Source organism: Mandrillus leucophaeus, unplaced genomic scaffold, assembly GCF_000951045.1.
Source record: "Mandrillus leucophaeus isolate KB7577 unplaced genomic scaffold, Mleu.le_1.0 Scaffold291, whole genome shotgun sequence".
NCBI lineage: Eukaryota > Metazoa > Chordata > Mammalia > Primates > Cercopithecidae > Mandrillus > Mandrillus leucophaeus.
In genome coordinates this window covers 1,787,755-1,810,236 of record NW_012103043.1, presented here as the reverse complement: position 1 = coordinate 1,810,236, position 22,482 = coordinate 1,787,755, and the positions used below count along the sequence as shown (strand labels likewise).

The window sequence follows — 22,482 nt, the reverse complement described above, 5'->3', positions numbered from 1 at the left end:
TTCAAGATCATCCTGGCCAACATGGTTAAACCACGTCTCTACTAAAAATACAAAAAATTAGCCGGGTGTAGTGGCAGGTGCCTAATCCCAGCTACTCGGGAGGCTGAGGCAGGAGAATCACTTGAACCCAGGAGGTGGAGGTTGCAGTGAGCCGAGATTGTGCCACTGCACTCCAGCCAGGACGACAGAGTGAGACTCCATCTCGGGAAAAAAAAAATTATATATAAAACGTTTTTGATGACCATAAAATGAATAATAGAACAAATGTCAGTGGACCCCTTACCCAGCTTAAATTTAAAAATAAAAAAGGAGGCATACAAGCTTGCTCTCCCCTCATCATTCCTTTGACTTGCCCCACACAGGTAAACTGGGGGAGACGTCACAAGAATTAGATGGTGTTCATAAAGTACTTAGCTCTCAGTGCCTTAATATATGCATAATATGGCTACTGAAAACCAAACCATTATAATTTAAAACAGGGTTTATGAACAAGTAGGTTTACTAAGTATGGTGCAGGAGTCTTGATGGTCACACATTTAGATAGAGTGGAGCAAAGGAGCACTGCCTACCGGTAGAGATGACACTCGACCCTCATTCTGAACCAGCTGCATGCAGCACAACTCACGTCTTGCCAGCACATATCAATAATTAATACATCAACTGTTCGATTTTTTTTCTTTTCTTTTTTGAGATGGAATCTCACTCTGCGCCTAGGTTGGAATGCAGTGGTGCAATCTCAGTTAACTGCAACCTCTGTCTCCTGGGTTCAAGCCTCTGCCTCCCAAATAGCTAGGAGTACAGGCGTGTGATACCACACCTGGCTAATTTTTGTAATTTTTATATTTTTAGTAGAGACAGGGTTTCACCATGTTGGCCAGGCTGGTCTCAAACTCCTGACCTCAAGTGATCTGCCCACCTCAGCCTCCTGAAACTGCACCCAGCCACATCTTTTAATGTACAAACCATGCTTTTCTCAGCTCTAAGACTAAGCACTGAATGCTGGGGCCAGTAATTGTCCTTGATAAATAGGTATAGCAGAAGACGTATTCATATTTGATGAAAAGCCTGATCCTAGGCTTGTGAGGTCCCTCGGAAAGGCTGAAGCAGCCAGGCGCAGTGGTTCATGTCTATAATCCCAGCACTCTGGGAGGCCAAGGAGGGAGAATTGCTTGAGGACAGGAGTTCAAGACCAGCCTGGACAAAACAGTGAGACCCTGTCTCTACAAAAAACATTTTAAATATAGTCAATCTTTGAATCATATGTTTTATGGAAAAAAAAAAAAAGTTTTAAAAAAATTAGCCAGGCATAGTGGTGCATACCTCCCAGCTACTCGGGAGGCTGGGTAGAGCACTTGAACCCAGAAGTTTGAGGCTTCAGTGAGCTATGATCACACCACTGTACTCCAGCCTGCGCAACAGAGCAATACCTTGACTCAAACAAAACAAAACAAAGCAAAACAAAAAGAAAGCTGAAGGTAGGAAAGTATCTTCATTAATCAGAGGCATGTTGGCATCTTTGTTCTCTCTTGGTCTCCTGGGAAACACAGTTGGGCCTATCTGTTTGCCCCTTGATTCTAGCTGTTTTGTTGTTCACTTAGACCCTCCTCTCTGATGAATTCCAAGGTGGCTTCCCAGTTCTGATGCTCCCTCAGCCTCCCTAGTCCCTGAGTTTCACTTTAGCTTCTCAGTCAGGGTTCAGCTCTGTACTAGTCATTTCTAAACTACAAACCAGAGACATGTACTACTCCTCTTCTTTTCTTTTTCTTTTTTTTGAGATGGAGTCTCACTCTGTTGCCCAGGCTGGAGTGCAGTGGCGTGCTCTCGGCTCACTGCAACCTTCACCTCCTGGGTTCAGGCAATTCTCCTGCCTCAATCTCCTGAGTAGCTGGGATTACAGGCACACCACCACCACGCCTGGCTAATTTTTGTATTTTTAGTAGAGATGGGATTTCACCATATTGGCCAGGATGGTCTCGATCTCCTGACCTCCTGATCCACCCGCCTCGGCGTCCCAAAGTGCTGGAATTACAGGTATGAGCCACTGCATCCCAGCCAACATGTACTACTTTTCCATAGTACTATGTGAAGTGGAAAATAGGTGATAGGAGTTTAATTTTTAACAGGCAAAGTAAGCAAATGCCCAGAAATACATCCAGTTCCAGTAAATATATGTCCGCACTGCCCCTGTAGTGCTGATACAGAGGTGCCAGGACCCTGATTGTCTTCTCATTCAATGGGTGCCAAATCTTCTTGAACTTTCCTTCAGGAGGCTGGCTGGAATGTTTGGAGATGCCATTATCACTATCACCTACCACCCCTAGGCATAGCTATTTTTGTATCCCTCAGACTTCCTTAGACAGAGAGTAGTCCCACCCATAAAAATTAAAGTGTTAAGGAATTAAAGTGGGTGTTTGGGTGTCTTTTGCTTGACAGATGGGAGTCAGTAAGAGATGTGGCTAAGAGTGTGGGCTCTGACATTAGCCAAATGACATCCTGAGCAAAACAATTAGCATCTGCATGCCTTAGTTTCCTTGCCTGTAAACAGGAAAGAGTGGCACTGTAACCAAGTAAGGATCAAATGAGTTCACATGCATGAAGCATGCAGAACAGGGCCTTCTAGGCAGACATCACTGTAGAATGCACAAATGGGGCCTGGCTGTGAGACCTGGAGCCAGGCAATGACAGGATAAGGAGGGCTTTAACTTGGGGTGCTGACACTCACACTGAAGGTATGAGCTCACTCCAGACAATTTGGTGAATTCCTTTAGACAAGTACACACAAGGCTTTCCTTGCTCTGGGGTATACGCTAGATAGCCTGAGGTGCCCATTAGTGCCTGGTTTTCTTTGGGATGGGCACCTCTGGACTCGGAAGCCTGCCAGGACTGCAATGGAGAGTAATCCTTCTCCTCCATGAGCCACAACCTCTCAGACCCTCTTGGGGTCTGGAAACACAGAGAAACTACTTCTCCCTATCCTATTCCCTGCTCAGGGGTCCCACCTTTCACATTCCTTCACAGCTGTTCCAACAGGGTCTCAGGCAGCAAGGGCAGGTAACAAGTGTGCCTGGGCTGCCATCTGACCTGGAGAGTCCTATCACAGTCCACCTGCTGAGATGGTCCTCACAATACTAGCTGGCATTGCCTCCATGAGGAGCTTCAGCAGTAAGTAAAAAGATGGCCACCAGACAATATCCAAGTAAGATGTCTGTCCCTGTAAAAACGATGTAGGAAATTTCTAATAGTTCTTACATATATTTGTCTTTCAATTAATCAGAGCTTCTTCCTGGAGTTTGGGATTTAGAAATGGCTTGATAAAAGGAAATGGACTAAAATCATTATGGCACAGTGTGCAGGCTACAGTTAATTCAGGGGCCAACGCAGAGAGAGCTATCATAGGAAGGGGCAGTTGTTCTGCTGGACGCCTCTTTTGGGAGGGAAGGATTAATCCTAAGGTGCTGGGCATGTCTCTGTGGTAGCTAGTCTCCACGGTGCTCCCAAAATAATTAATGGCCTGCCTATAGGCTGCCATTCTCATCAAAAGGTAGAGGTAATTTACCCTCCCCTGAACCTGCACTGGCCTTGGGACTTACTGTTTCCAAGTGATGTTCTAGGAGTTGTGAGGACTGGCAGCTTCCACTTCTTCCCTCTCTTGCAAGCCAGCTGCCATGCAAAAAGGAAGTCCAGCTATGCTACTAAAGATACCACATGGGGGCCATGTAAGGAAAACTGATGTGCAGCCTGATGAAGCCTTTATTCATGGCTGGGCTGCGGATGGAAAGCAGTCACGTGAAAACTCACAAGTGAGGCCGGGTGCGGTGGCTCACACCTGTAATCCCAGCACTTTGGGAGGTCGAGAGGGGTGAATCACCTGAGGTCAGGAGTTCGAGACCATCCTGGCCAACATGGTGAAACCCCGTCTCTACTAAAAATGTAGAAATTAGCTGGGCGTGGCAGTGTGTGCCTGTAATCCCAGCTACTCGAGAGGCTGAGGCAGAATAGCTCAAACCCGGGAGGTGGAGGTTGCAGTGAGCCGGGATCGTGTCACTGCACTCCAGCCTGGTGACAGAGCCCTTATGAATCTGAGATAGCCCTTACAAAAATTCATTTAATTATAAGAAAATACAAACTGGCCAGGCACGGTGGCTCACGCCTATAATTCCAGCACTTTGGGAGGCAGAGGTAGGTGGATTGCCTGAGGTCAGGAGTTCAAGACCAGCCTGACCAACATGGTGAAACCCATCTCTACTAAAAATACAAAAATTAGCTGGACGTGGTGGCAGAAGAATCACTTGAATGCGGGAGGCGGAGGTTGCAGTGAGCTGAGATTGTGCCACTGCACTCCAGCCTGGGCGACAGAGTGAGACTCCATCTCAAAAAAAAAAAAAAGAAAAAGAAAAAAGAAAAGAAAAGAAAAAAAAGAAAAAAGAAAAAGAATATACAAATTAACAAAAACAATTAAAAATTGTCAATTTTTTTTTTAAGACGGAGTTTCACTCTTGTTGCCTAGGCTGGAGTGCACTGGTGCGATCTTGGCTCACACCAACCTCCGCCTCCCGGGTTCAAGCAATTCTCCCGCCTCAGGCTCCTGAGTAGTTGGGATTACAGGCATGTGCCACCATGCCCGGCTAATTTTGTAGTTTTAGTAGAGACGGGGGTTTCTCCATGTTGGCCTGGCCGGTCTTGAACTCTCGACCTCAGGTGATCTGCCTACCTAGGCCTCCCAAAGTGCTGGAATTACAGGCATGAGCCACCGTGCCTGGCCAAAAATTGTTAATTTAAAAAAAACAATAAAAAGAGTCAGCCGGGCGTTGTGGCTCAAGCCTATAATCCCAACACTTTGGGAGGCCGAGGGGGGTGGATTACCTGAGGTCAGGAGTTTGAGACCAGCCTGGCCAACATGGTGAAACCTTGTCTCTACTAAAAATACATAAATTAGCCGGGCATGGTGGCACACGCCTGTAATCCCAGCTATTCAGGAGCTGAGACAGAAGAATTGCTTCAGCCCAGGAGACGGCGGTTGCAGTGAGCCAAGATCGTGCCATGGCACTCCAGCCTGGCCAACAGAGCGAGACTGTCTCAAAAAAAATAAAAATAAAAGTAAAAAAATAAATAAAAATCCCCCCATATATTTGCAAATTATATATCTAATAACAGACTTATATCCAAATGCATAAAGAACTATTACAACCCAACAATAAAAAGACTAACAACCCAGTTTAAAAATGAACAGAGGATCTGAATAGACATTACTCCAAAGAAAATATACAAATGGCCAAAAAGCACATGAAAAAGATGCTCAGCATCATTAGTCACTAGGCAAATGCAAATCAAAACAATGAGATACCACTTCACACCCATTACACAATGGCTACAATTAAAATAGACAACGAGTACTGGAGAGGATGAGGAGAAACTGAAACCTCATTTAAGTTGCTGGTGAGAATTTAAAATAGTGCAGTTGCTTTGGGAAATCTGGTATTTCCTCAAAAGGTCAAATACAGGGGTACGATATGACCCAGCAACTCTACCCCTAGGTATATACCCAAGAGAAATGAAAACACAGCCCACACAAAAATTTATACATGAACTATTGTTCTGCTTATTCATAATAACCAAAAAGTAGAAACTATGTAAATGTCCACCAACTAATGAATGGCTATAAACTATGTGATATGGCCATCCAGAAAAGGAATATTTGACAATAAAAAGGAACAAAGTTGACTAGGTGTGGTGCGGTGGCTCACGCCTGTAATCCCAGCACTTTTGGAGGTCAAGGCAGGTGGATCACCTGAGGTCAGGAGTTCGAAACCAGCCTGGTTAACATAGCCCTAGACCATGGCAAAACCCCATCTCTACTAAAAACACAAAAACTAGCCAGGTATGGTGGTAGCACACACCTGTAATCCCAGCTACTAAGGAGGCTGAGGCAGAAGAACTGCTTGAACCCAGTGGGTGGAGGTTGCAGTGAGCCAAGATTGTGCCACTGCACTCCAGCCTGGGTGACAGAGCGAGATTCCACCTAAAAAAAAAAAAAAAGAGGAGGTCAGGCACGGTGGCTCATGCCTGTAATCCCAGCACTTTGGGAAGCCGAGGCAGGCAGATCACGAGGTCAGGAGATCGAGACCATCCTGGCTAACAAGGTGAAACCCTGTCTCTATTAAAAATACAAAAAATTACTGGGCGTGGTGTGGGCGCCTGTAATACCAGCTACTTGGGAGTCTGAGGCAGAGGAATCGCTTGAACCTGGTAGGCAGAGGTTGCAGTAAGCTGAGATTGTGCCACTGCACTCCAACCTGAGCAACAAGAGGAAAACTCTGTCTCAAAAAAACAAAAAACAAAAAATATATATATTGTACAATTGTATATTGTATATGGAAAATTCCGAATAGGCAAATCTATAGCAGTAGAAAGTATAAGTGGTAGCTGAGGGTTGAAGGAAAAGGGAGTGTGACTGCTATCAGGTATAAAGTTTCTTTAAAAAATGTTGAAGACTGAGCATGGTGGCTCACACTTGTAATCCCAGCACTTAGGGAGGCCAAGGCAGGAGGATAGCTTGAGATCAGGAGTTCAAGACCAGCCTGGTCAACATAGTGGGACCCCGTCTCCACAAAAACATAAAAAACTTAGCTGGGTGTGGTGGCACACGCCTGTAGTCCCAGCTACTCAGAAGACTAAAAAAGGAGGATCACTTAAGCCCGGGATGTTGAGGCTGCAGTGGGCTGAGATCACGCCACTACACTCCAGCCTGGGTACAGAGTGAGACCTTGTCTCAAAAAAAAAAAAAATTCTAAAATTAGGCCAGGCTTGGTGGCTCGCACCTGTGACCCCAGCACTTTGGGAGGCCTAGGCAAGAGGATGGCATATGGCCAGTAGTTTGAAACCACCCTGAGCAACATAGTGAAGCTAGCTGCATCTCTTTTTATTTATTAATGAATGTTTCAAAATTAGATTTTGGTGATGGCCGCACAACTCTGTGAATATCCTAAAGACCACTGAAATGTAAACTTTAAAGCGTGAATCGTATAAAGCTCTTAAAGAAAAAGAAAAGGCTTATCAAACAGATCCCTAGTACAGAGCCCACTCTACCCCACCTCAGTCCCTGTGCTCTTGCAGCTCTGCCTTGCACACACACGTGTACGCAAGTGCATATGTGTCTTGTTCATTTCTAGTAAAATGGTTCCGTCCCAGGGACAGATGAAAGGAGGTGGTCACATAAAGCCCTCAGTGTGGTGCCCCACCCAGGGAGAGAGCCCACATGTAGTGGAAATCCTTCTTCTCCACTCCACCTATGACGAGTTCTAGATAAGCATCACCTTCCTCACTTAGCAAAAGGGGACAGGAATGATTCTGGGCGCATGCCTCAGGGCCCTGTAGGGCTTAGGTAAGGACCCCTAGGAGGGGCTGAGGACAAACCAGGTTCTTGCTCATGGCACTGATCCCTTCCACAGGAGCAGCTAGGGGCCTGAGCAAGCTTCCAGTAGGATTCACGGGGGCTGACAACAGATGGAAGGTGCCGGCAGTGAGGTCTGGGGCTAGAGGCTGGGCCTGCATCCCAAATGCCCTCCTTGTACCATGGACACACAGGAAGACCCAGACTGCTGCAGGCAAAGCCAACGGTGCCTGTGATCAATCAATGAGTAACCACCCCACCCCTACACCCTAGGACACCCAACAGAGAGGTTCCAGAGTCTGTCACACTCTCCTCTCCAAGGCTCTCTGCCAGAGGGGCTCTACTCACTAGGGCCTTACCCGGGTCTTGGCCTTCAGGAACACATGGCTCTCCATATCCTTGCTGGATTTACTGTGTGCCACGCCAGCTTTCCTCATGGCATCCTCACTGAAACACAAAAGGAGAAGAGACGTTTGCACACACCAGTGAGTTCACCACTGTGGGGCCCTGGTCAACAGGCCCTGCACAAGCAGCTGCCCCTGGTGACAAGGTGCTATCAGACCCAGCACACCAGCCTGGCTGAGGTCCAGGAGACGAATATAGGAAGGGGCACTCAATAGAGAGCAACGACAGGCCACTGAGTGAGGGAGACAGCGAGCAGGGTGACCAGAAAAAAGGGACAGGAAAGGTGGTCGCCATGAAGCAAAGAGAGAGCCCTGGCATGAGGGGGCAGGAGGCTAGCCCCTAGGGATGGCTCACAACCAGTTCAGGATCAAGGACTACTGGGTGGCCAGCTGGCCTCTATTTCCTGCTGAGTGGCCTGCGTTCCCCACGAACTCTGCCAGATGGTGTAGCACCCTGGTTCCAGATTTGCTTCCTCCTATAAAATGAAGGGGACACATGAAGTCACCTCTCAATTCCTCCCAAGGCAAGGTCTGTCCCCATGTGGGACAATGCAGGTCCTATATGTGGGATCAAAGAGACAAGCTTCTAGCTTAACTTCTAGCTAGCTACAAGAGGAGAAAGACCACATAAATGTGAAAAGTATCTTTAAAAACCGATTTACCAACAATTTTGTACCAAGATAGAATCCTATGAAGGGTTTTTCATCACACTGCTGCTCCACGGGGATAAAAAGTCATGTACGTCAGTTAAGCTGGACCCCCCTTGAACGCAGCACATGCTGCCCCACCCCACCCCCCACCTCCCACACTCACACACGGAAAGACAAAAACAAGTGTGCATCTGTTAGAAAGGCCTGGACTGTGGCTACCAGGGGCGGGCGGCTCTGGTCTGCTCATGGCCTGCCTTCTTCCTAGTGGGATGGGTCTCTGTCTTGCCTGGCCTCCCACCCTGGGTTTGCTGATAAAGAAACAAGTGGCCAGGTGCAGTGCCTCACAACTGTAATCCCAACACTTTGGGAGGCCAAGGCAGGTGGATCGTCTGAGGTCAAGAGTTCAAGACCAGCCTGACCAACATGGTGAAACCCCATCTCTATTAAAAATACAAAATTAGCCGGGTGTAGTGGTGCATGCCTGTAATCCCAGCTACGAAGGAGGCCGAGGCAGGAGAATTGCTTGAACCCAGGAGGTGGAGGTTGCAGTGAGCCGAGATTGCGCCATTGCACTCCAGCCTGGGTGACAGAGTGAGAAAAAAAAAGAAAAAAAGAAAGAGGCTGGGTGCGGTGGCTCTCGCCTGTAATCCCAGCACTTTGGGAGGCCAAGGCGGGTGGATCACAAGGTCAGGAGATTGCGACCATCCTGGCTAACATGGTGAAACCCCGTCTCTACTAAAAATACAAAAAATTAGCTGGGCATGGTGGCAGGCGCCTGTAGTCCCAGCTACTTGGGAGGCTGAGGCAGTGAATGGCGTGAACCCGGGAGGCAGGGCTTGCAGTGAGCGGAGATCGCACCACTGCACTCCAGCCTAGGAGACAGTGCGAGACTCCGTCTCAAAAAAAAAAAAAAAGAAGCAAGCATGTCAGGGCTGTGGGGCCTTGCCTCTGAGTGAATTGAATAGGCCCAGTCCAGCCCATGCTAGAAAGCATTCTGACCACTCCAAACAGCAACCAGCTAACCTCAGGCAACTGAAGGAATGTACACACGGGGCTGCAGCAATACGACTGTGATTCTTAAAGATATCACAGAAAGAAGGTTTAATGCTCAGAGGTGCACACATCTGTCTTAACGTAAAAAGAAAAACAAAATGACATTGACCTATCACCCTGCTAGATTCAAAAAGCATTCTTGGGCCGGGTACAGTGGCTCAGGTCTGTAATCCCAGCACTTTGGGAGGCCAAGGCAGGTGGATCACCTGAGGTCAGGAGTTTGAGACCAGTCTAACATTACGAAACCCTGTTTCTACTAAAAATACAAAAATTAGTCCGGCATGGTGGCAGGCACCTGTGGTCCCAGCTACTCGGGAGGCTGAGGCAGGAGAATTGCTTGAACCCAGGAGGCAGAGGTTGCAGTGAGCTAAGACGGCACCACTGCACTCTAGCCTGGGCAACAGAATGAGACTCCTGCACTCCTGGAGTTCCTACCTCCCTGTCTGCTTCCTGAAGCCTGAATTGAGGCGAGGAGGCAGCAAGGGGTTCCTGCTCACAAGGCATCCAGGGGTGGAACAGAGAAGTAAGGGGAAAGGTCACCAGAGTCACAAAAGATGAGAGAGTTAACAATTCAGGAGGATAATGACAACCAGCTCACGCACGGTGCTGGGTCAGAGTTCTGGGGAAGCGAGGCATGGGTGGGCTGGGAGGACCCTGTGCGCATGCTCTCAGGTTGGCGCGGGGCTGGCTCTCCACACCCAGAGGCTGAGATGACAGCTGCTAGGCCCCAAGAGGTCAGTGAACATTTCTGATAGAAGTGGCTGCATAGGCCTGTTTCCTGAAGGTTGTCTCACCTGTGCCCCTCAAGGCAGGTATGCCCTTCAAGAGCATACCTGTTCTTCCCACCTTCCTTTTTTCTTTTTCTTCTTTTGATTTTTGAGACAAGGTCTCGCTCTGTCACAGGTTCAGCGCAGTGGTGCAAACACAGCTCACTGCAGCTTCAAACTCCTGGGCTCAAGTATCCTTCCACCAAAGCCTCCCAGATAGCTGGGACTACAGGCATGTGCCACTATGCCTAGCTAATTTTTTTTATTTTTTACTTTTTTTGCAGAGACAGGGTCTTCCTTTGTTGCTCAGGCTGGTCTCAAACTCCTGGCCTTAAGTGATCCTCTACCTTGGCCTCCCAAAGCACTGGAACCAACAGGGAGACCCAGGGGAGAGCAGTAGAAACAGCAGGGGAGCACTTGCAGGCCAAGCGGGACAGCCTGGAGGCTGGTTCTGTGAGGAGTGGGGAGGCTGTCGGTGGCGGATGTGACCAGGAGTCAGAGATAGAGAAGGTGCAGAAGAGTCTGGGAAGTGACAACCAGTTACACGGATGGGCCCTGTGCTCACCAACAGCGATCAGAGAGCAAAGCCAGGCTTGATACAAAAACAGTCCTTTTGAGCTGCTACTGGCCATTTTTGAGTGTCAGCAGACTGGCAGGCCCCAGACAGACACTGTCTTGGTGCAGCAGAGACACCTGGCACAGTCAGAGAGACAGGATCTAGATGTGTATAAGAGACAGCCAGACAGACACTGTCTTGGTGCAGCAGAGACACCTGGCACAGTCAGAGAGACAGGATCTAGAAACACAGCTTAGTGCAATAGCTTTGAGGTGATGGGATGACCAGGTTGAAGAAATGTGCTTGGTGAGCCGAAGGCAAGGTGGCACCATACACCAGGGGATGTGCTGGCGGATGAGCCCGTCCTGTCCTCGGTAACGTCACAGATGACGTGGACACCGTAAGCACCAACTGTCAGCTACTCAGAGCCTGAGGAGCATGGACCAAGCTGGAGGCCGGAAACAGGCAAGTCTTGACAGGCCAACACCAGGAAACTGAGCTGGGATAAATGTCCACTTCTGCATGAGCTGCAGGGGGTCAGAGTGGGGCCGAGGAGCAAGGTGCTCCTCCAGCAAGGCCAGGGCTCCGAACAGCAGCACTGTGCTATGTCACTCCCACATCTCCTCCACAGCATCCACCCATGGAGGCCCAGCAGGTTTGGTGGCCAGTTAGACCCTATGCGGTTTGCAGTTCTGTCAACCGTATTTTTAAAAACGTCTTTGCTCCTGTTTCTAGTTTGAAGATCATGTGCCACAAAAGAGATAAAGTGAAAAAGAACCCAGGAACTCTGCAGCTAATCCCCCACACTTCCTCGCTGATGCCTGCCCTTTCCTCTCCAGCTGGCCTGGCGCTTTTCAGAGGCATCCCCTGCCTGGGCATTGACTCTATGAGGGCACCCATTTCACACTCATGCTGAGGTCAAGTCCCCTTCCTTCCTCCCTTAGACCTAACACGCCTGCTGTGGGAGGCTGCAGGCAGGACCCAGGCCCACCTTCAGAACAGGACTGGCTGCTCCCAAAGCTCCCTTCTGATCTCCCTAAGCTGGGCTCTGCCGCCATCCCCAGCATGCCTTCCTGAGCAGCCAGACCCGAATGGGTCTCTGTCTCCTGAAAACAAAACCCTTCAAGCCACTGTCACGAAATGAAAGGAAACTATCACACAAGGAGACAGCCCCAAACATGGAGCAAGGAGCACAGCCTCAAAGAAGAGAGAACCAACCTGTCACGGTGAGCTCTGCCCCAACACAAGCAAGCCCGGAAGACGAGGGACCGTCCAGCCAGATGAGGGCAGGGAGCAGACTGGTGTCAGCTCACAAGGGAAGACCCTCGATGACTGTCCTGCCACAGTCCTGTCCAACATAAGCAACAGGTTCGAAAACAGTACAGGCCTATGAGGCGGCCGCCGAAGAACCCAAGGCTGCCTGGGTGGTGTTCACACTAGCTGACGAAGGGGGTGGGGAGCCACTCCCTGTTTGCAACCAGCCAGACCTCTGAACACAAGGGTTGTTACCTGCTCAGAGCACACAGTCCCTTGCTGTGAACTGGGCTCCCATGCTCTGCCTTGGGCCATGGTCTAGCTGGTTGCCATAGCTATGTCTCTGCACTCAGTCAGGGTTCAACTGGTATCTAGCTTAGACAGAAGCCTCCCAGGGGACCAATTCATCATTACAGGCCCTTGGAGCTCCCCCACCAGGGGGTCTGAGGATGTCCTACTGTCCAGAACTGTCCCCAGAACATGGTGTCTTAATGGCACTGCCTGACCCTGCCTGAGCTCTTGGTGTCTTCATCTCCCAGCACCAAGTGCCCATCCCAGAAACTTGGGAACCCCCTTCACTTTCTGACTGCCGCCTTTAATTCTCCAAAGTTCCAATCTTTGCCCCAACTCCCACTGCACCTGTGGCAATTCCTCCCAAAGGGCCTCTGTCTCCCATTCCCATTCCTATCCCCACGGCCTCACCAGCTCCCCAGGTCACATGACTGCCAGTGAGCAACTGCCACTGAGTGTGGGAAGCAACCTGAGCCCCTGCTTGCCTTGAGCCTCACTCCTCACCAGCAGGGCAGGCAGCCTGTCCAGAAGGCCACAGAGGAACCTACTCCTGCACCTGCCCCACACACTCTCCCCAGGGCCCCGGGGACGATGACCTACTGTCTGGCACATTAACTGACTATCCCACCCTGCTCCCACCCAGGCACCCCTGCTGTCAGCTGCACAGAAACCCTGTAGCCACCTCACCCATGTCTGTGGCACTTTCTGGAGGAATCTCTGGTTCCCGTGTGCCAGTCCCACTATACCAAGAACACCCTGAGAGCAGAGACAACAGCGTCCACTTTTGTGTGCAGCAGGCAGTCATCACTGCCAGGCAAAATAACTGGCTCTTTTTAACACAAGGAGTGGTACTGTCATGCATTTTGATGGGACACGACATGCAGAACGGAGAATCAGCGTGGCAGCCATGGGGGAAATCAGGCCTCAAACAAGCACGTCCTGGCAGTGGAGGACAGGGTGCCTGGGGGAAGGCGTGTGCTGGGGCAGGCAGCTGGGCCTGGCAGGAAGCAGACAGAGGAGGAGGGGCCTGGGCTCAAATTCCAACCTAGCCACTCACCAGCTCTCCGTCTTGGGAGAGGCACTCACTCCCCCAAAGCGTGGCCTCTTCATAAAGGAGGGCTCTGAGAGGCTGTGGCCAGGATGAAGGTGCACAGAGAGGACCAGGCAGTGAGGACAGGCCCAGTGTTGGCTGGGTCTACAGGGCTTCTGCCCAGCATGGGCCTGTTGTTCCTCACCTCCTTCCTATTCCAAATTGGGAAACTCTGTCAACAAGAGTCCAGTCCCAGTCCTTGTAATCTGAGTGAGACTAAGATAAAGCAAAAAACTGGCAAACTGAGCATCCTAGGGAAGGAGCACAGGGCATCAAGCTCAAAGCCTGCTAAGGCCAGTGAGGCCTGAGGTAAGCTGCCCCAGTCTGCCCTCAACCCATCTGGGAGCGCCTCCCTGTCCTTCCTTTGCACAGACAGTGGGGACAGTGTCGACCTCACAGGTGGCCCTGAGGATGACAGTAGTTAATATTATCAGGCACTGGACATACAAGAAGTGCTAGGTATGCATTAAAGAAATAAGTCAGGCAACAACCTGCCCAAATGTGCAACAGGACAGCATCCCAAAACACCTCCGCCAGGTGTTGAGGTTATTGTCGCCCCCTCCCTAGCAGACGATGGACCAATGAGCATGTGCAGCTCCCTCAGGCAGAGCCACCCTCCCACTGGAGCTCTGAGTCACCTGCAGTGTACCCTGAGGCCAGCCCCACAGCCCACAGGAAGGACACTCACACAGGCATGTTGATGAGGCATGAACTGGCCTCCCCACCCCAACTCCCGCTCTGCTCCGCTCCACGCCCTGACTCTTCCCTCCACACCCACCCTGGTTCTCACCAAGGACCCTCTCCCCTCTGAATGAGGCCTCTCCCCTGACCCCACCCTCTTTACCACTGCTCCCCCTGCCACACTGCCAGGCCCCCTTCCCTGGTCTAACTACTTTCCCATTGCTGAATGCGGGCAAGAATTCCCAGGACGGCCAGCTCCTCTGTTCTCCTGCTGGTGTCTAAAGCAGGAAGGTGCTTTCCTCCCTGGGGCACAGACTCACCCTCCTGACCTCAGGGGCACAGGATGATTCCTTCTAGCCATTTATGGGACAGATTTATGTTCTGCTCCAAGGAAACTTCTGTGAGTTTCTTCTATTTTTGAGAAACACAACACCTATCAATCAAGTGAACTCTCATAGGGCGGAATAAATTTTTGGCAGCTCCACTTCACCCCACCCAAGAAGCCTCCTGGTAAATTGCTGCCTGTGTGTGCAGTCTGCTTGCCCACCTGGGACAGCAGCCCACAGCTTGTACGTGGGCCCCTTACCCTATGTGTTGAAAACCTAAATCACAGAGGACCAAAAGACAACAGTAGGAGAGTTAGACAATATCAGGATGATGGTTTCCTAAGCATGTCACCAGAAGCAGACACCATAAAGGAAAAAAGATTTTCCCATATTAAAAAAAAGATTGGGGCTAGGTGTGGTGGTTCACACCTGTAATTCCAGCAATCTGGGAGGCAGAGGAAGGTGGATCACTTGAGGTCAGGAGTTCGAGACCAGCCTGGCCAACATGGTGAAACCCGTCCCTACTAAAAATACAAAAATTAGCTGAGCACGGTGGCTCACACCTGTAATCCCAGCACTTTGGGAGCCAAGGCGGGTAGATCACCTGTGGTCAGGAGTTCAAGACCAGACTGGCCAACGTGGTGAAACCCCATCTCTACTAAAAATACAAAAAATTAGCCGGGCATGGTGCCTGCAATCCCAGCTACTTGGAAGGCTGAGGTAGGAGAATGGTTTGAACCCGGGAGGCGGAGGTTGCAGTGAGCCGAGATCCTGCCACTGCACCCCAGCCTGGGCAACAAGAGTGAAACTCGGTCTCGAAAATAAAAAATAAAAATACAAAAATTAGCCAGGCATGGTGGTATGCGCTATAATCCCAGTTACTTGGGAGGCTGAGGCAGGAGAATCGCTTGAACCTGGGAGATAAGGGTTGCAGTGAGCCAAGATCAAGCCATTGCACTCCAGCCTGGGCAACAAGAGTAAAACTCTATCTCATATATATAAAAATTAGCTGGGCATGGTGGTGTGTGGCTGTAATCCCAGTTACTTGGGAAGCTGAGGCAAGATAATTGCTTGAACCAGGGAGGTGGAGGCTGCAGTGAGCCGAGATAGCACCACTGCACTCCAGTCTGGGTAACAGAGTGAGACTCTGTCTCTAAATAAATAAATAACAAATATGAACCTCCAAGTTGAAATGAGGGACCATATCTGCACATTTAATTCCCTTCCATCCTAAAACCACGGAAAAAAAAGGAAGAATGGAAATGGTCGCCTCAACAGCCTTTTAGAAGTTGGAAAGCTGATGGCCCAGTGGTAATGTACACAGCAAGAGGACCAAGAAACCAGAGTCCTAAGTAACACTGAGGAGGGGGAGAGCCCTAGGTCTTTGCCAGGTTGTGGCCAGGCTGCAACACGTGCTCTGGGACAGAGGGTTAAAGCTGTCCCTGTATCCCCCACACCCCAATTTCACACTGTGGGTAGCTGCTCCTACACCAGGTGACCACAGGAGGTATACTCTTTGGAAAAGCATGAAACAGATAGTCACTGGATGAGGGGGTCAACCACCCAGTTGAAAAGGCACAGGTAGGACACTGAGAGAGGTGGACTGCGTGGTCATCTGTGCTCTGGTCTGAGTGACTAGATTGATGCACACTAACTGCCGAGACCCACTGGCCCATCAGCCTCCTCCATCCCAGTGAGCAGCAGGCTGGCAGCCAGGCCTTCACCCATAGCCCGGTGTCTGGAAGACCATGCTCTAGGGCAGGGTCTCCAATCCCTGGGCCACAGACCAGTACAGGTCTGTGGACTGTTAGAAACCAGGCCTCACAGCAGTAGGTGAGCAAGCATTACCGTCTGAGGTCCGCCTCCTGTCAGATCAGCGGTGGCATCGGATTCTCATAGGAGCACAAACCCCACTATGAACTGTGCATGTGAGGGATCCAGGTCGCACACTCCTTATGAGAATCTAATGCCTGATGATCTGAGGTGGAACAATTTCATCCTAAAACCATCCTCATCTGCCAGTCTGTAGAAAAATTGTCTTCTGTGAAACCGGTCCTTGGTGCCAAAAATGTTGGGGACCATTGTTCTGGAGGAAGGACTCAGAATCTGCAGCCAGATGAGCCTTCAATGAAGTTCCCAGTCAACAAGCTTCACGTGCTGGAAGAGACTCCTAGGCTTTGGAGGGCCCCTCTCCGAGTGAGCAACCAGCCAAGGGCAGTCAAATGCCATTAACATGGCCAATAAAGACCCCAAAAGAAAAGAGTAATTTAAGGTAACAGAAATTCAGCAAGAAGGAAATGTAGAATTTATTAGGCCAGGTGCAGTGGTTCACACCTATGTAATCTCAGTACTTTCAGAGGCTGAGACGAGAGGATCACTTGAGGTCAGGAGTTTGATTTTGTTGCTTTTTTTTTTTTTGAGACGGAGTCCTGCTCTGTTGCCCAGGCTGGAGTACAGTGGCATGATCTTGGCTCACTGCAACCTCCACCTCCCAGGTTCAAGTGATTCTTCTGCCTCAGCCTCCCAAGTAGCTGGGACTATAGGCGCGTGTTACCATGCCCAGCTAATTTTTGTATTTTTAGTAGAGACGGGGTTTCACCATATTGACCAGGCTGGTCTTGAACTCTTGACCTTGTGATCTGCCCGCCTTGGCCTCCCAAAGTGCTGGGATTACGGGTGTGAGCCACCACATCCGGCTGAGGTCAGGAGTTTGAGACCAGCGTGGGCAACATCACAAGATCCCATCTCTACAAAAAATAAAAATACTTGCCAGGAGTGGTGGTGCATGCCTATAGTCCCAGCTACTTGGGAGGCTGAGGTGGGAGGATCACTTGAGCCCAGGAGCTCGAGGCCACAGTGAGCCATGAACACATCACTGCATTCCAGCCTGGGCAATAAAGTGAAAATTTACCAAAAAAACAGAATTTATTATAATACATATAAATATTATACTACATTGTATCCATTTAACAGGAACCGGTGCTATAAAAAGGGAAAAGTCAGATTATGAAAAAGGAAAAAAGGAGTTCTTGGAAATAAAAGCATGTTAGCAGTGAAAGGTCAAAGACAAAATTGTGGAAATCACTTAGAGAGCAGAGCTAAAAGAAAAAGAGATAGAAAACAGGAGATAAAAGATAAAATTAGAGGCCCAAAGAGTGAACATTAAACACTCCAGCAGAGAAAGTGTAGGGAGTGAGATTCCCCTGAAATGACTCAAGGGAACTTCCCGAGTAGAGCAGGACTTGAGTTTGGGGATCAAGGCAAGTCACTGTGAGGCTCAGAGCCAGCACCTCAGGAGAAAGACAAGGCCAGCACAAGGGCAGCACAGTGGAACGTCATTTTAAATCCCCCAGTTAGCATGTCCCACCAGGGGGCCTAGATGCACCCAAACTGGCATGGTCTCCAGAAAGTTAATTCCCAGGAGTCCCTTCTCAGGAAACTAGCAGAATGAGGGAATAAATCACAAAGGATGAGACACGGGATATAGGAAACAAGGGACCCAACAAAGGAGGGCAACACTCCTAGTCTGGACAGACAAACAACAGACAAGCACGCTGAGGGCTGTCACACCATGCCTGCGGCCACTGCCTAGAGGGTTCCAGAAGGGAGGTCCAAGAGGGTCACCGCTCACCTCCTTTGGGAGGCCAAAGTGGGTGGATCACTTGAGACCACAGGTTTGAACTGAAACTGACCGACAGCCCACTCGCACTAAGCCTGAAGATAACTGTACTGAGAGACAACCGGAAAATAAAGGAAGAATAGGAATAGATACACAGAAAACTGGGCAAACAGTGTTCAAAAGGCAATTCTTTCCTAGGAAAAAAGTTAACAAGCAATTGCAGTACACCACTATGCTCAGCTCTGAATATCATTTGTGTAGGCAGAAAACATAAACATTCATTACTGATTTATGCAGAAAGTAAAATACTGGAAGAATGAGGGAGGAGAAGCAGAGATAATGGCGATGGAAGGGAGCTACAGAGCAAGCCAACAAATAAATGTAAAATGCCAAGTTGCAAGAGCGGCACGCGCCTATTACCTAGAATCAGAGGTATATGCCGGAAGAAAGCTCAGATGTAAAGGCAGTTGCTACCTCTGGGGAGAACTGGCAGAGTTGGAACCACAGTAGTTTCTTGTCTTTTTACAGTTTATGTGATATATTATGTTGATAAAATTTGAAGTAATTAAAAATTAAATGAGGCTGAGAGCGGTGGCTCATGCTGGAGCCCAGGAGTTCAAGATAGGCCTGGGCAATATAGTGAAACCCCATCTCTACAAAAAATACAACAACTTAGCCAGTTATAGTGGTGCATGCCTGCAGTCCCAGCAACTTGGGGGCTGAGGTGGGAGGATTTCTTGAGCCCAGGAGGCGGAGGCTGCAGCAAGCCGAGATCGTGTCACTACACTACAGCCTGGGTAAAAGGGTAAGACCCTGTCTCAAAAAAAAAAAATTTTTTTAAATAAAATTAAATGACAAAATGCACATAAAGAGTGTCATAGAGAAATACTCAGCAAACAATAGCTATTAAGAAGGGTCAAGTGGCCGGGTGCAGTGGCTCACACCTGTAATCCCAACATTTTGGGAAGCTGAGATGGGTGGATCACCTGAGGTGGGGAGTTTGAGACCAGCCTGAACAACATGGAGAAAACCCGTTTCTACTGAAAATACAAAATTAGCCAGGTGTGGTGGCACATGCCTGTAAACTCAGCTACTCATTTGGCTGAGGCAGGAGAATCGCTTGAACCCGGGAGACAGAGGTTGCAGTGAGCCGAGATCACGCCACTGCACTCCAGCCTGGGTGACAGAGCTAGACTCCATCTCAAAACAAAAAAACAAAAAACCTGCCACATATTCCTTCTGCAAGTGGTCCCACAGTCAGCGCATGGATGGAGTTGGAAGGGACCTCCAGGTGAGTGAGGCCAATGGCACAGGCAAAGCAGTTCCTCCCACCCCCACCAATCTGAGAGGTGCCTTCTGGCTCAAAGGCCTCACCACGCTCCCAGCCAGAAAAGCCCCTTCCCTGTCCTCCACCAGTGCAGGGCTTGTTCTCATCTAGCCTTCTGACCTTCACGAGGTCTCTAGACAGCTATAGGGTGGCATCCCACACTGTCCCTAGACTTCTTCCAATCCTGCAGCCAATTTACTGCCCCACTGCCCAGGTGGTTTCATCTCTAAGGCAGGAAATGATGAGATACCGATTGTTTAGTCATCAATGTACCCAAAGCAAACACATGGCCTCTCCACCTCTCAGGTAGCTGAGAGCACATTTGTCAAACTGTATCCCAAACAGACTGCAACTTTTCCTTTACTGGAACTTCTACATTCTGGTTCTTTTGCTTTTTAAAGAAACATAAAAGTGTTTTTTAACAAGATAAAAATATATACTTCAGAATTTAACTCTCCACCCACATGTAGGAATGGATATTTTGGTCTTGCAGAAAGAAAATCTCGAATCATACCAATACAGGAGACTTCAAACACTGTACACCCCTCTGGACTGCTTGATGACACTTTCTTGCCTCTATTCTCAAGATCTCTCAACTCCCAGTAAACGAGATCATTGAAAGAACTAACCTGCAGAAAAGGCTGCTGTCCTTCAAACTGTGTGCTATTGTCTAAGCTAGTTCAGAAGAATACATGAGCTTCCTTCACATACTCCAATCTGTTGATTTGACTTCTAAAGAACCAGCAGAGCTGGAAAGGCCTTGAGATCTCTGTCCTGGTGCTGGCCTGGGGCTTCCCTAGGTCTAGCCTGAAAGTGTCCCCACTCACCAGCAGGAAAGCATGTGGCAAGGATGAGATCTGCCAACCCAAATGCTGATCTCACATGGCTCTGTGGTATTTGGTGGGGGTGGGGAAGCTCGATCTTTTAGAGATCTGCACTCAAGTACTCATAGTTGAAATCATCTGGTGTCTGGGATGTGATTTAAAATAGTCCAGGAGGTGGTGAGGAAGGGTGGGTGAAGCAACACTGGCCATATGTTGCTAACTCTCAAAGTAGTTGGGAGACCATTTTTCTATTATCTCTACTTCTGGGAACACTTGAAAAAGTCCATAACAAAATTTTTTTTTTTTTTATAAAGGAAGTCAAATGCTTATCTCAAGCCTGTGGGATGACTGTGCATGATCCACACCTCATGTGAACCTGGGCTGTGAGCATGCAGGTCCCAGCCAGACTGAGCATGCAGGTCCCAGCCAGACTCCATCCTGGGAGAGAACACAACTTAAGCCATGGGAAACCTGTAACTCAAAACTGAACTCACAGTCACAGCCTAGTTTCAGTTTAAAAATACATGTGTATATGTATTTACATATTTAAAATGCATACATATCAAGCTATAAGCACACACAGGACTGGTGGAAATATATCAATATGTCAGTAACAGCCAGCTCTGGGGAGAGAGTATGGAAAACACCTTCCTGTTTTTCAGTCCTCTACAGTGTTATCTGGAATGGAATGAAGTACTACACCCACAAGTCCTGAAGCTACTGACCAAAACAGGAGGGAGAGACGGGACCAGGGATGCCATGACTGGAGTCTGATGGTTTCCACCATGCCCCATCCTCTCATCCCACAGTCTTTCTTCACATCTGCTCTGCCCACCACAGCCCTGCTCTGGAGTTCTCTGCTCTGCCCCTTCTGCCATCCCCACCTAGGCAGATGGGTTTCATCCAGCCTCCAGGGCGGCCCACCCACTTGTTCCTGCAGCAGGCTGCTCTTCCCAGGTTTGCTTCCCCATCTCCCACTGGCTGTTGGAAATTTCACCCGCACCCACTCCGCACATCATCACCTTACACCCAGCCCTCAGATCAGTAGAGAGGCTGCGGCAGGAGAACTGGTGGAGTGCATACCAGTGGCTTCCTCCTCCCTTCCTCCTGCAAATTCATAGACACATGCACACAGAACACAAGCATTCACATATGGAACCACCAAATCCTACCACTTATTTCCTTGTGGGCTCCCTCCCTCCTAGATCATCCTTTCCACTCCTTTTTTTCTTTTTTTAAATCATCTTTTCCATTCCTACTGTCACTGCACCCACTAAATTTCAATGTGCATTCAAAATCAATGACAGAGCCTGTTATAAAGGCAGGTTCCTTGACAATGCCAGGTGTTGGCAAGGATGTCTAGCAAGTGGAACTCCCTCACATTTTGCTGGTGGGAATGTAAACTAGTACCACTTGGGAAGAGTGTTCAGCAGAATATGCTAAGAGACACATCCCCTGACCCAGCCCTCTATTTAACTTCTAGGTGCACAGCCCAGAGAATTAAGTGCATATATTTATCAGAAGACATGACCAAAGTCATTCCTGGTGTTGCCTTCATGTAGCCAACACCTGGAATAACACCAAAGTTCATTAGGCACAAAACAAAAAAGTAATCTGGAACAGAGTCCTCCATGGAATAACACATCATAAACAAGAACAGGCTGGGCACGGTGGCTCACGCCTATAAGCCCAGTATGTTGGGAGGCCAAGGCAGGTGGATCACCTGAGGTCAGGAGTTCAACACCAGCCTGCCCAACATGGCGAAACCCCATCTCTACTAAAAATACAAAAATTAGCCAGGCACGGTGGTGCACGCCTGTAGTCCCAGCTACTCTGGAGGCTGAGGTAGGTGAATCACGTGAACCCTGGAGGCGGAGGTTGCAGTGAGCTGAGATTGAGCCACTGCACTCCAGCGTAGGCAACAGAGCAAGACTCTGTCTCAAAAACAGATAGATAGATAAATAAGGCCGGGCATGGTGGCTCACACCTGTAATCCCAGCACTTTGGGAGGCTGAGGTCGGGGATCACGGGGTCAGGAGATCGAGATCATCCCAGCTAACACGGTGAAACCCCAACTCTACTAAAAAACTACAAAAAAATTAGCCATTTGTGGTGGCAGGTGCCTGTAGTCCCAGCTACTTGGGAGGCTGAGGCAGGAGAATGGTATGAACCTGGGAGGCAGAGCTTGCAGTGAGCCAAGATCGGGCCACTGCACTTCAGCCTGGGCAACAGAGCAAGACTCCGTCTCAA

At 49.2% G+C, this 22,482-nt stretch overlaps 1 protein-coding gene across 6 annotated transcripts in view; it reads right to left on the bottom strand.

Annotated features, from left to right (window-relative positions):
- Positions 1-22,482, bottom strand: part of MED15 (mediator complex subunit 15) — an 85,494-nt gene that overhangs the window by 47,643 nt on the left and 15,369 nt on the right. For 5 of the 6 annotated variants that reach the window (XM_011986062.1, XM_011986063.1, XM_011986067.1 and 2 more), the window contains exon 2: positions 7,750-7,837. In XM_011986062.1, coding sequence (XP_011841452.1) covers positions 7,750-7,837 — 88 coding nt within the window. Of the gene's footprint in view, positions 1-7,749; positions 7,838-20,037; positions 20,252-22,482 lie in introns of those variants that run through there. The other variant, XM_011986066.1, reaches the window with a different exon arrangement.